The 14,617-nt window shown below is 34.0% G+C and overlaps 1 protein-coding gene across 1 annotated transcript; it reads right to left on the bottom strand.

The window, feature by feature from the left end:
- Window positions 1-2,763: 2,763 nt before the first annotated feature.
- Window positions 2,764-13,996, bottom strand: LOC136038111 (la protein homolog). The gene is made up of 2 exons (XM_065721130.1): window positions 13,828-13,996; window positions 2,764-3,768 (listed from the first exon to the last, which is right to left on the bottom strand). Exons 1-2 carry the CDS (start codon window positions 13,937-13,939, stop codon window positions 2,834-2,836), a joined length of 1,047 nt encoding a protein of 348 aa, XP_065577202.1. The 5' UTR covers window positions 13,940-13,996; the 3' UTR covers window positions 2,764-2,833.
- Between the last annotated feature and the right edge of the window lie 621 nt (window positions 13,997-14,617).

Below are 14,617 nucleotides of genomic sequence, written 5' to 3'. Positions count from 1 at the left end.
GCTCCACTCTTAAGCGTTTTCAAAGATTTCCAGTTTCCAAAATTTCTGTTTCACCCCTCCAGCCCTCTATGTCCCCGGATTCTATTCGAATTGAAAATGGAGCATCTGAGACATAAGATTCATCTATATATAAAGTTTCATTAAGATCCGATCACTCATTCGTAAGATACCTCGATTTCACGTTTTCCAAGGATTCCGGTTTTCCCCTCCAACTCCATTCAATGTCGCCGGATCTGCTCGAGATTCATTATGAGAGTTCTGAAGCACAAGATCCTTCTAGATATCAAATTTCCTTAAGATCTGATTACCCGTTCGTAAGTCACAAATACCTCATTTTTTCTAATTTTTCCGAATTACCCCCCCTCCCAACTCCACCAAAGGGAGGGGATCCGGTCCGGTTATGTCAGTCCCCTATCTTGAACTAGTGATCATTCTTTCCACCAAGTTTCATCCTGATCTCTCCGCTTTAACCGTTTTCCAAGATTTCCGCCCCCCCCCCTAATGACACTGGATCTGGTCGGGATTCAAAATAAGAGATCTGAGTTTCGAGGTCCTTCTAAATATGAAATTTCATTAAGATGATCACCCTTTCGTAAGTCAAGAATACCTCATTTTTTTAGAATTAACCCTCCGACCAACTCCCTCAAAGAGAGCAGATCCGTTCCGGTTATGTCAATCCCGTATCTGGGACTTGTGCTTATTTTTCCCACCAAGTTTCATCCCGATCCCTCCGCTCTAAGCATTTTCCAAGATTTTAGGTTCCACCCTACCCCCCAACTTCCCCTTCACCAATCCAATCGGAATTTAAAATAAGAGCTCTGAGACATGATATCCTTCCAAACATCAAATTTCATTAAGATCCGATCACTCCTTCGTAAGTTAAAAATACCTCATTTTTCTAATTTTTCAGAATTTACTCTCCCCCTCCAACTTCCCCAAAGAGAGCGGATCTGTTCCGGTTATGTCAATCACGTATCTAAGACTTATGATTATTTTCCCCATCAATTTTCATCCCGATCCCTCCACTCTAAGCATTTTCCAAGATTTTAAGTCCCCCTGGAATTCCCCCCAATGTCACAGAATCCGGTCGGGATTTAAAATAAGAGCTCTGAGACACGATATCCTTCTAAACATTAAATTTCATTAGGATCCGTAAGTTCAAATAGCTCTTTTTTTAATTTTCCAGAATTAACCCTCCTCCCCCCAAATCCCCCAAAGAGAGCGGACCGGTTCCGCTTATGTTAATCATGTATCTAGGACTTAAGATTAAATTTACTACCAAGTTTCATCCCGATCCCTCCATTCTAAGAGTTTTCCATGATTTTAGGTCCCCCCTAACTCCCCCCAATGTCATCGGATCCGGTCAGAATTTGAAATAAGAGCTCTGAGACATGACATCCTTCCAAAAATCAGATTTCATTAAGATCCAATCACTCCTTTGTAAGTTAAAAATACCTCATTTTTTCTAATTTTTAAGAATTAATCCTCCCCCCAACTCCCCCAAAGAGAGCGGATCCGTTCCGGTTACTTCAATCATGTATCTAGGACTTGTGCTTATTTTTCCCACCAAGTTTCATCCCGATCCCTCCACTCTAAGCATTTTCCAAGATTTTAGGTTCCCCCTCAATTCCCCCCAATGTCACCGGATCCAGTCGGGATTTGAAATAAAAGCTCTGAGACACGATATTCTTCCAAACTTCAAATTTCATTAAGATCCGATCACTCCTTCGTAAGTTAAAAATATCTCATTTTTCTAATTTTTCAGAATTAACCTTCCCCCTCCCCCAAACAGAGCAGATCCGTTCCGGTTATGTCAGTCACGTATCTAGGACTTCTGCATATTTTTCACACCAAGTTTCATCTGGATCCCTCCATTCTAAGCATAGCATCAGATCAAAAAACAAAGTACACTATTAGAAACGTCTTGTCCGAAACTCTTATATAAGAAACTTTCAGTCTCTTGCCTTGAACAACAAACAAAATATGTTGGCTATTGAAAAACAAGAAAAGTGGCTTGAACTACGATATTCTGCATCGATGGTATCTCTTTTTTCCCGTTTTTTTGCTCCTCCGCTAGCTGGGCACTGGAAGATCAAAGAGCTGTTTAATGACTCATTTTAAAGGAAATTGCTAAATCTAGTGACCTTTGTAATTAATATTTAATCTGGGTCAATCACCTATGTGACAAAAAAGGGTAGAATTTAAACAAAAATGTATAATCCATCACTTTTGGATGAGAAATCCTTGATTAGAAAAACAGAAAAAATACCTCTGATGATTATCAAAAGCCCACTGAAGCTTCTGTTGCGTCTTTGGTTCAGAGATGCTACCTATTCTATACAACCACCTTGATTTACTTGAAATGGGTTACCAATATTGGCAGGTATTGTAAATGTGCACATATTGTGTATTTTGAAGTGCACACATTGTAAACTTTGAAAATTCACAATTTCCATACTAAAAGTGTTGCCATCATTTCACTGATCACCCTAAGCATTTAACATCAGTAACACCTGTTTGCACCCTCAGCAAGCCACCAATGAGCATCCCCAGAAACGGCTGAAAATCAATATCTTGAAAAATCTATATTTTGGTATTTCCATTAAAAAGGGTGTTTTTTGATACTTCCATTAACAAGCTTCAACAACAACAAACCCCCCCTAAAGATTGTGAACACCATTGGTTGTATGAGAGGCTCTTTGGCTAGTTAGCTTATTTCAGTTGTCAAGCCTAAAGGAGCGAAATTTCTAAATATTTTGACCCTTGTGAAAACAAACTTCTTTAATTTAAAATCAAAGTTAATTCAGTACAAAAGACAATAAAACCAATGACTTCAAACTTTTTGTCTTTTGAATGGTCTTCCTCCCCTTTGTCTACCTCCTCTGAAAGACCTCTTTCCACCGGGCTTATCCCCTTTTCCTGATTTTGCATTCACTCTTTTTTCAATAGCAGTTTCTAAGTATTCTTTCTCAGCATTACCTTCTAGAATACTCACTTTGCCATCAAATCCATCAATTTTGATAATATCACCAATTTTCTCTTTAACCTCTTTTGCTTTTTCAGCATTAGTCAAACGAACATAAGCAGCAACTTTGCCATCTTTGTCAATAGTGTCTACGAACTTAATTTCAGTTGGGTCGACAAGAGTTTTGAATTTATCTTTAATATTGTTCCAGGCAACACTCTTATCAAGATCTGCAATATGTATAATCGAGCCATGTTCAGTTGCTTCTGTCAATTCTTTTATCAGATTCTCCTTTTCTTTCTCCTTCCTGTCATACTTCTCTTTCTTCATTGCTTCCTTTTGACTAAACGATTTGCCCTTTTCAGCTGACCAATCATCATACCACTGTCTGAACAAAGAAACATCCTCATACTTAACATTCTCTTGTTTTAGAAAAGCTTCAGCCTCCTCTCTTCTCTTAAATTCAACTAGCGCAGTACCTTTAAAATGGGGTTCTTCTTTTGAACCATAGTACCTCATTTTGACACTTTCAACACCTTCAAATTTTTTTAAAAACTCCAAAAGTTCATCCAAAGTTGCAGATTTATTGAAGCCTTTGCAGTAGACTGTTCTCAAAGCAATCTCTCTCTTAAGCTCATCATTAATTTCTGGTATAGGCTTTAGCCTTCTGATTTTCGTGGCATCCTCGGAAACTTCAATCAAACCAGCTTCAGACTTCCTCAATGCTCCAGCTACTACGGATGGATCATCTGACATTGATGCCAGTCGTTTGAATTTCAACAAAGTTTCCATAGGAACCCAGCCTGAAAAAGAGAGAACTGTTCAATGCAAAAACTACATGTCTCTCTTTCAAATTACCCAGGTCAAATCTTAAGCAACTACTGCACTCAAAGACAGAAGAAACAAAAGAAATTAGACAACATCAATTCTACAAACACATCACAAAATATAAGGGCAAGAGCCCAACACGCATAGAAGACACAAAATATAATCAAATCCTGGAAAAAAATATATAAATAAGTTCTGATTATTTCTGACTGTCTTTAATATGAATGAGGAAAATGGTATCTATCAAAAGTTACAAAAGTCACGAAGCTGAAAAGATCGGATTGAGTTGAAAAAAAGGGAGGAAACGGCCACTGAGAAGTAAAATCATCTTAAGAAAAATCACACCATTAGATTCCGCCATCACAGCACCTTGCCGAGTAGGCTTCAAATTCCTATCTATAAAATTGTGGAATTTTGTGTTTTTTTTCAGAAGAAAGATCGGGGATTTTTTTTGTGTTTTTTTTTGTATTTAAGTAGTTCTCTTATGTGTTTTTCTGTAGTTTGTGAAACACCATATATTGGTTTACTCACATGATGAAATCATCATCATCATTAGGGGTAATTGTACCAAACCAATGGTCTTAGAAGATTGGGACAGGGCTCATTCGAGTGGAATTTAAAGTTATTGTACTCTTTTTAAGAGGCAAAAAATTGGAAGTTAACTGGCTGCTATACAACACCCCTTTTTTCCCCAAAAACATTCGATAAGAATTTTGAGATAGGATTTTCTTCAACAGAGTTTAAAGGTCCAGTAACTATGCCTCTGTGGATAACATGAACCCCCCCCCCATTATCCCTAGGGAAAAGACTGAAAGTCATCCATTTTGCTGATTGTTTGTGGGTAGCATTTGTTATTGAAATATATGGGAATTCTTAAGGAGGAATTTTCTGCAGACAAGCTTTTTTCAACTGAAAACAAGGAACAACATTAAAGCTTAGAAGGAACATTTTTTTTCCTATATGGGGAGGCTTGAAGGTTTTGAAGTTTATTTTCTTTCCAGAAATTGAATTTTCTTGTCCATCTAGATTTGTCAATTATCATTTGTTAGCCTGGTTTAAAAAGGTGGGACTACTTTTCTCTCCTGGAATACAGAGAAATGTTGTACTTCTCTTATGCATTTTTCTGTAGTTTGTGAGATACTATGTATTGGTTTAGTCACATCATGAAATCATCATCATCATCAGGAGTTATTGTACCAAACCAATGGTATTGGTACCATTGGTTTCCTTCTTCATCCTCACCAAAGCTAAAGTCTTAAAGTTTATTATAAATACTTTTCAGTCAAAATCAGCAGCCTTGTGTTTTAGCAGTCTCTCTAAAAGAATTGCAGCAATGAGCGAAACTTTAACATAAAGAGCAACGAATGAGGTAGGGACAGCCTCCTCATTTAAAGAATAGTTTCTGTCTGTTAAGTTTTAATGCTGCTTCTTACAAAAGAACCAATAGAGTCTCCAGACTCTATATATATTATATTATATAAATTCATATAATAATATTAATAATAATATTAATTAATAATATTAATATAATTTTTTAATATTAGTTAATATTAATATTAATTTTAATTAATATTAATATAATTAATTATAATACTAATTCATTAATTATAATATTAAAAAATTAATCATAATATTTAATTATAATGTTAATTAATATAAATATTAATTAATAACATAATAATAATATATATATATATATATATATATATTATATAAATTCATATATATTATATAATTCATATGAATAATAATTTCAGTTTATTTTAATGTTTTAAAGTTTTAATGTTGTTATTTACTTTCAGAAAAAAATCGTCTTTTTTAATTTAATTTCTTAGCAAAGAACCAGTGAAGTTTTAGAAAGGTTTTGAAGGTTTAATTTTCTTTTCCAGAAATTGAATTTCCTTGTCCATCTAGATCTGTCACTTATAATTTGTTAGCCCAATTTCAAAATGTGGAACTACTTGTCCCTCCTAGAATACAGAAAAATGTTCTTGGCATGTAATAATATATCGAAAAGCAAACCAATGGGATTAAAGCACACCTATTGAGTAGAATTATAGGACATTTAAAACCAGCTCATTCATTTGCTCCAAATTTCAATAGCCATTAAATCAAATGGAAGAAATTTTACTGGGTAAAAAATAAATAACGAAAATGACTTTTTGATGTCTTAACTGCTAATAAATAGGTTTTAACCAGCCAATTGAAAACCAAAGAAAAGAGATGCAATATATTTGTTTAAATAACAAACAAGTTAAAAAAATTGAACACCTTAGGAATATTTCTTTAAAAAAGAGGCTGAACCAGTCTGTGCTCAATTTGGTTTGGTTTTGGAAATTGGAGTTTAAATGCCAATTTGCCACAACATTTTTCTTTTTACCCTGTTTTACTTAACTTGCTCCCTCTGAGTGTCAGTCTGTCTGAGGCCAAAATTTGAGATACTTATTTCGACCTCTTCCTCTCATCCAATTTGCATACAGCTTGGCTTTAACTAACATTTTAATATTCTGATATATTTGAATCTCAAAAGAACTTAATTATCCTACAATTTAGTCTATTACTTCAGAAGAAACATAGCTCATCATATGTTTCTTAGTTCTATATCTTATCAGGGAGCGGCTTGGCACAGCAGAAGTGTTCTGGGCCCATAATTCAGTCAATAAGGTCATAAGGAATTGGATAATGGCCAATGACCTTATGACCAATATGGTCATAAGGATCCCAGACCATAAGGTCAATGATTTGAGACCACTAGCTGCTATTTTTTTTAAGAATTGAGAACTAAATAAATCCTTTATAGAATTTTTTTCAAAAAACCACGTTTTACAAATGGACTAACAAGAAGAAAACTAATTTTTTTTTTGTTCTAAAGACTATTTTTGATATTCTTTCTAAAAATATTCAGAAAGTTTTGAAGCATGTATATAAAAGTATTCTTTAGAACCGAAAAATGTGTTTCGTTTTATCTTAAAGGCCTATAATGTGAAACAATGACTTAATATATATTGACTGAAATACAGAGTCAATATAATACACAGAAAGAAAATAACACCCCTTTTTTCTCTTTGTATTTATCCCACATAGAATAAAATACAGAGTGAAAATATAGGCAATTGTTTCTTTGTCAATACAGGTAATCTACTTACAACAGGATTATCTTCTCTGAAGCTCACTTGTCCCAGGTCCTGTTTCTTATTTAATTTAAAAAAAAAATGAAATCCGAAATAGCTTAAAATTTCATTAGTCTTGAAGTCATAAGAATTGCCACAAACAAATTACATAGTATAACAACACAGCAATTTAATTCTATAATTGAAATCATTACTAAATAAAACTTGAAACATTAGGAAGATTATAAAAGGCAGTAAATACAAAAAGGGGAAGAAATAGAACCCAAGAGACAAATTCAACAGAGTTAGAATTTCAATACTTAATATATACAAACAGACAAGACTAGCTATAAAGATTTGCTCTTCAAGAATCTAAAAAAATAAAGCTTTTCTTATGTTCTCACATGAAACGCTAAAGAAAGAAACAGGTAGGCAGAGAGAGAGAGAGAGAGAGAGAGAGAGAGAGAGAGAGAAATATTTATTTTATTTATTCTTAATATAGTGTCTTTTGATCTGAAAAAGAAACAGCAATAGAACTAAATTGATTTGATAAACTACTACTAAGGAATAAACAAAATTATGTGGTTGAGAAAGGATTTTGTTCATTGTGAGAGAACAGATTGATGTCTTTCCAATTAGCATTTATCCTAAAAAAGACATACACCAACTATTTTGAGACCATAATATCCTTCCAAATAAAGCTTATTGTGTAAATCATGGAAAGCAGTGTTATATTTTTAAAGCAGTACATTTTTCGATATGAGAACACATGTTAAGTGTCAAAAGCATATGTCAAGAGTCAAAAGGAAATAGTATACAATTTCAAACAACTAATTTACAAACACATTTGGAGTGAAAACTAATTTTTTTTTTGACAAATTGCTGAATTATTTTTTAATTTTTTTTGTAAAGTCTCTAGATCTGGCAGTGTGGAAGAATTTATGGTGGGTGAGCTAGACATGTCTATATACAGTACTATAGATAGGCATAATTTTTGAAGAAACGCCCTTTGACTTTGTTGGTAAAAATAGTGAGCAATTACGTAAAATAAAAGAGGGTGATTCGTTGAAGAACAGTGGGTCTTTGGGGGCATTAAAAGAGATTCTAGCCGCTTCTTCATTGTTCCTGTTCAAGACTGGCCTGCTGATACTTTGTTAGTTATGTGACTGGATTAGTCCTGGCACAACTTTAATGTCGGATTACTGGAAAGCAAATAGTACTTTGAAAAATCAAGGATTTTATTGTCTGACATTCACATGACAATTTTTGTGAACCTGGACACTGGTGGTCACACTGAGTACATTGACCATCTATGGCACTCAATGCATGAAGGCATTCTGAGAATTGGTAGAGCAAATATGGCAGGATATTTTAGCCGAACACAATATGTAAATAATTGGAAAAGAAAATATGAAATGATTGCAACATGGTTACATCACTTATTGATCATGGCAACATAGCTACAAAAGCCAGGATTAAATTGATGTAGTCACAATGCATATTGCAATGAGTTTTATTGACCAAAATTAGTGAACACCTTCCTTAACTCTTAGGGTGGCATTCAGTTATAAATTGAGTATAAAATCCCATTGAGAATCATAAATAATGATTTACATAGTGAATATACCCAAAACATAACTACATTTAAGGCCAAACCAGTTCAACCCTAAAATATTTATTGACCTTCAATCAGATGCTGCTGAATTTGTTTGGAATTACGCCACTTTCTAAGCTCCAGCACTTCATCTTGAACATGCCTCTTTGAATCTTCTTCATCAGTATTGCCTTGTTGGAAAGTTACATAATGCCGCCAAAACAAGGGAGAACCAAAAACTGACAAAAATATTTATATTGATTGTGATTAGAATCTGAATGAACAATCTAATGCAATCAACTGTGACACCTGTAAACATTGGCTTTGTATTGATTGCCTTGAAACTAGCAAACCCATGAATAATATTATGTCTTCTAATGTTGAAATAAGTACCACTGATGAATTACGTGAATCACTTAACACTACAAGATCAGTAAGCTATATCCTTTTGAAGCAGACTGTTTTCATGAGTGTTGATTCAAATCATAGCAGCATAGTGGGTAATGAAGCACACAGCCAGAATAAGTTTACACATTGGATGGATATTAGACTGAAAGTTGATTCAGTAATGTAGGTTGTTCAACATCAAAGCTCCATGAGACAAGATATGCCGTCTTGACAGAAATGACAGATGTTTACACTTTCAGCTAGTTCAAACATATATGGACCTATTCTCCCTATACTGATACCCAAATACAGATATCCAATTACACCCTGGTCACCAGCCTATCCAAAGAAGGAAGAAGAATAGCCATGTACATCGAAGCTCTCTGATGGTATGAAGCAGAAATACATTGAACAAGTGTTGGTATCTGTCCTTCTACTGTGTAGATCACTTTAAAGTGATTGTATGTATAGAAGTCCTAGTTCCCCTAGTCTTGAGTCCTCCCTACTTGCTATTATTGTTTCAATCGATATTCAAACCAAGATACAAGGAAATGTTTCATTTCCTGAACATTCCATGGGTCAAAGGATTTTTTTTTCTGAAAATAATAAATTTTTCTGAAAAACCTAATTCCTTGTGTTCCCATTTAACATTCTTTGTACCAGGCAATTAACTTCCCAACAAGATACAGAAATAGTCACAACACCTTGCTGCTTGATCTTCTACTAGCAAAAGACCAACTTTTTATAATAGACATTGGCCCTCTACACCATTTGGAGCTAGTGAACACATTGCAATAAGTTGCAGCTTTAGACTTATCTATATTCACCTGTGAATATAGATGGATATATATATATATGTTTTCAACTATGTAAACTTGCAAATAAACAACATTCTTTGCTGTCCCATTGTCTGTACATATAAATAGATTGTCAGGTTTACCCACTCTTACCTGTCTTTTAGTTTTTTTTTTTCTTCTTTTGTATTAATGCTAAAGCCAAGGTTCGAACCTGGAACCTCTTGGACCTCGAACCTGGAACCTCTTGGACCTAGAACCTGGAACATAACGCTTTACCAACTCAGCTACTTTGGCTTGAATACATTTTACCTTTTTAGTTTTTTTTATTTTTTTTTAGTTTTCTTTTTCTCCTTTATTTGTCAGTTTTTTTCTTTTTTTATTAGTTTTTAGTTGTTTTTTTCTTTTTTGTTTTTTTTTGTAGTTTTTACCTTTTTTAGTTTTTTTTTTTACTTTTTTACCCTATTTTTTAGTTTTTTTTTGTATTTTCTTTTTAGTTTTTTTTTTGTAGTCTATCTTTTTTAGTTTTTTTCTTCTTTTGTATTAATGCTAAAGCCAAGGTTCGAACCTGGAACCTCTCAGACCTAGAACCTGGAACATAACACTTTACCAACTGAGCTACTGTATTTGTTTTTGTATCTGTATTGGATTAACGACGCTTCTCGACTACTAAGGTCCCTGCGTCAGCCCTGTAGTGCATTCCTGCAGTATGGTTTGATCTCTGGGTCCCATATTACCACGCTATGGTCAAACCCACTGCGCCAACACACAGACAACACACAGACAACTTATTTTTATATATATAGATGTGTTGACTGCAGTCTAATATTTCAGGAACTGACTCAATACAATTGCTTTTTCATTGAGAATACAGATGCGAAAGAGTTAAGGTCAACTATGAAAAGAACATTACTTTCATATTAAAACTCAATCCCAAGACATCTAGGAGGTATGAATCATTGGATAGACCTAGAATGCACTTTTTCACTCAACTTGTACAACATACCTCAAAATCTGCAATCCAAAAGCAATAGGGAATGCACTAAATAAGCAGTTCATCTCAGTATCTACAGTTACACATAATGCTCATAGCTACATGAACAACACAGCTATGTCCTAGTCAATCAATTGATCCAAACCTCACTAATGTTTATGAGGACGTCAAAAAACTTATGGACTAGGGATCTCCAGTTGATATGATTTTATTAGATTTAGTAAAAGCATCCAATAATGCATGCCATAGGAGTCCAAATTGAGAACTTCATGCAATAGGCCTCTATAATCAAGCCATAAGTTGTACAATACAACTTCTTACCCACAGGAACAAACTGGTAAAAGTATTTGTGGATGGTGGTTCTATTTTGCTCTTTGAAGAGGTGGCTGTAGAAAGCAGGGTGCCTCAAGGCAAGGTTTGATCTCAAATTTATTTAATATTTATATAAATGATCTATTTTCAATGATAAAGAATAAGATTTGCTTATATGCAGTTGATTCCAGAGTAGATGGTCCAATTTATGACTACCAAAGTAACAAACACCTCTAAGCATCTCTTTTAATATCCAGAATTGTTGTGTCATACATTACATGTATCTTCAATCATAAACAATAAGGTTTGCTTAGATGATTCCAGAATAGTTGGTCCAACTCATGACTCCCAAAGTAACAAACACCTCGAAGCAAATCTTGATGCACTCTCAATGTTGGCAAAACCTGGCCACTAAAATTTAACATCCAGAAATGTGATGTAATACATTACATGTATCTTCAATCATAAAGAATAAAATTTGCTAGTATTTGAATGATTCAAAATAGTGGGTCCAACTTATAACTCCCAAAATACCAAACACCTCCAAGCATATCTTGATGCACTTTCAATGTTGGCAAAACCTGGCAACTAAAATTTAACATCCAGAAATGTAATGTTATACACCTTGCAGCAAATATTCCAGAAATACTTTATGGAATACAAAATTTTCTGAAACTTGCTGAATTTTACCAGACTCCAGAGGAACCCCTTTTCCAGACAGAGTTATTCAAGAGCAAGAGGGCATTCCTTAAAGTTTTACCAAAAATGTGCTAATACTAGGCTACAAAATATTTTTTTCTCAAACTGTGTGGCTGGCCTATGGATAAAGTCAGAATACAGTCATGTCCCCTAGTACTGAAGCCTTAACTTAGCTATTGACAGATATTGGGGGAGCAAGCCATGGGATGCAGCCAATGAGTGAAGTCCCTGTCATCATTGCTGCACATATAGGTTTTTTCCTTATTGACGGAAAGTGTGATTGAGGTAATGATTCGCCAGGCATAAGCCAATGCTCAAATTCATCATCTTTATTACTGTAAACAATCATCCTTATTTCTACATTCACATTCAATCATGTTTCAACAGATTCTCTTCAAATAATCAGCTCATTCCTTTTGATTCAGTCATAGTGTGTCACCCACATTAAAGTTAGTATACAATAGCAAAAAGTCCTCTACTCCAAATTGAAAATTTTGATACAGATATAGAACCACACAAGATTCATGACCCCACCTTTGCGCATATGCAATGACAAATGTTTCTGATGGAAAACCAAGCAGCAACTGAAACTATGGCTCTAATGAATATGCTTGGAGTTTATCTATGGCTCTGATGTATATACTCAGAGTCTACTTATGTGCTATGATGTGTGTCATGTTTGGAATTAAATAAAAAAAAAAATATTTGCTGCAAGTAAGGAGCAACATTAAAACTTAAAATAAACAGAAATTATTCCATATATGTCACTTAATGATGATTTATTATCAACCCCATAGGCATAACCATAGTGGGAATATTGGTAAATCAAGGCCTGGTTAGGGGCTGAATCCTAACCTAATTCTTAAAAAGCCTGGAACAGATTGAAAAAAGACATCACAGCAAAACTGATACCATTTTTAAAAGGTTTCAGGCTCTTTTTAAAAACTACCTCAAACTTGTTTTCATAATGGGTACCATTTTACTAGCTTATTACTTTAAATTATAGCTAAGAGCAATCTAAGGATTTCTCCTTGTAGAGCTCCAGAATGACAACTTAATGTATACAAAGTTAATTAATGACCAGGTGCTGTTCCACATTCAGCAGCATCCCAACTGAGTTTACACTCTCTTAAGGACCACTTAGCATCTAGCATTTCTTTGAAAACATCAATAGATTCACCAGTAACTATTTCATTAGACAGTTTGTTCTAACTATTGACAATTGAGTGCATATTCTATAAATTATAGACTGCTTGACAAGTTTCACGTTATAACCTCTGGCTCTTGAGATGGTACCAACAGTAGGGAATAATGCTGGGAGAGCATTAGTCAGAAATAACTTGTAGGCTAAGATGGCATTCCCTCTATTTCTCCTGTGAAAAAGTGTATGTAGATTCAGCTTTGATAGTTTTAAAGGATAGGAAAGCTTCTCCATGTCATATATCCCTTTAGTGGCATGTCTCTATACATCTTCAAGAACATTTATGTCTTTTTTTAAATGTGGGGAGGTAAGAGACCTTCCAACTTCAAGCTTAGGATGCATAAGTCCCTTAAACAGAAGACTGACAACTTTCAGGAAACAAGTGGAAATAGTATGCTTAATCAGTCCCTGATTAATTTTAATTTAGCTACTTTTGGCTATCTAGGCCTTTAGATTAAGACATTTTGAAACATGGGGTTCATTTAAATACCTACATTCCAGAGTGAACTATACCATAAGAGATAATAATTGTTGTTCAATGTTGGTGTTATAATTATGGAATATAGAAGCTTAAAAAAAAGAAACAGTGAAAAGTTGACTTTTTCTAAAGGTAAGCAAGGATATATACTTTTAATAGTAAAATAGGATCAGATTTGACCAAATATAAGCTGTAATACACACAAAGCTGCATTATATAGATGAGGGAGTATAGTTAAGAGTCTCAAAATACTTTCCTGGGATGCAGCCTACTTTTTTCTGTAGACTTACCCCTGAAAATTTCAATTCCCTAACCCAACAACTTTCCAAGATAGCAAAAGTCAATCAACTAGAAATTTACCAATTAAACATTTCTCCTTGGGAAATAACTAACTGCTGGCTCTGTAATCTTTAATTTGTATTCCAATTTAATTATCCTAGTCTTAACTTAGCCTAGATAAATTACCTTCATTATTTTTACGAATCTCTTCTAAAAGAAACTTGTCCTTCACTATGTTGGAGTCACCAAAGTAGAACTCAACTTGTCGAATAATCTTATTCTCCAAGTCACTAGCCATAGTTTTCTGAATGTTGCCTGATCCAAATTATTACAATGTTGCTGTTGTAACGTATATTTTTACCGGTAATGTAGGGCATAGTTGCCACATTTTTGAAAGAACATAAGCCCAAATCGGCTCATTCACTAGACCGAAAATGACGAAGGCTATTAAAACCTTATTATTCCCTTTTATAACCTTATTATGGATAAAGCGAAGAGAATCTTCAGTCCACCCAGACTTGAATTAATGGAAAAACCTTTAAATTATACATTTTGACTATTATGTACTGAACTATGTACCATTTAAAGTAAGGCAATAGCAAAAAAGTGTGCTTTCACCTTGTCTCACCTCACTATGGGTAGAAATGGGGTTCTAAATAATGTTATTTTCAACTTGATGTCTTTTTCAGTCTACGCAGACTTGAATTAATGGAAAACGAATTTTTAATTGTATATTTTTACCATTATGTCCAATGATTTATTCTTTGCATAAGGAGTTTACTCCTTTATAAAAGGAGTTTTATCCTTTCTGACCTACCTATGGTAAAAATGGGGTACAATGTGATAACATTTGTTAATTCGGATGCCATTTTGGTATTTCTAAACTTAGAATATTGGAAACGACCTTTCAATCAAACAAATAAATTGAGATTCTTAGATGGAAATGTACCAAGTGAATAAATTTTCAATTTTATAT

This window comes from Artemia franciscana, chromosome 2, assembly GCF_032884065.1.
Source record: "Artemia franciscana chromosome 2, ASM3288406v1, whole genome shotgun sequence".
Classification (NCBI taxonomy): domain Eukaryota; kingdom Metazoa; phylum Arthropoda; class Branchiopoda; order Anostraca; family Artemiidae; genus Artemia; species Artemia franciscana.
Note: the sequence above shows the minus strand (reverse complement) of the source record. Positions and strands in the feature narration are given on the sequence as shown.

Bases quoted from the DNA above. Each gene is read 5' to 3' on its own strand.
- LOC136038111 (XM_065721130.1), bottom strand. From the start codon at position 13,939: ATGGCTAGTGACTTGGAGAATAAGATTATTCGACAAGTTGAGTTCTAC. The intron at 3,769-13,827 runs GTAATTTATCTA...TCTCTTTTTCAG, and splicing joins GATTCGTAAAAATAATGAAG to GCTGGGTTCCTATGGAAACT.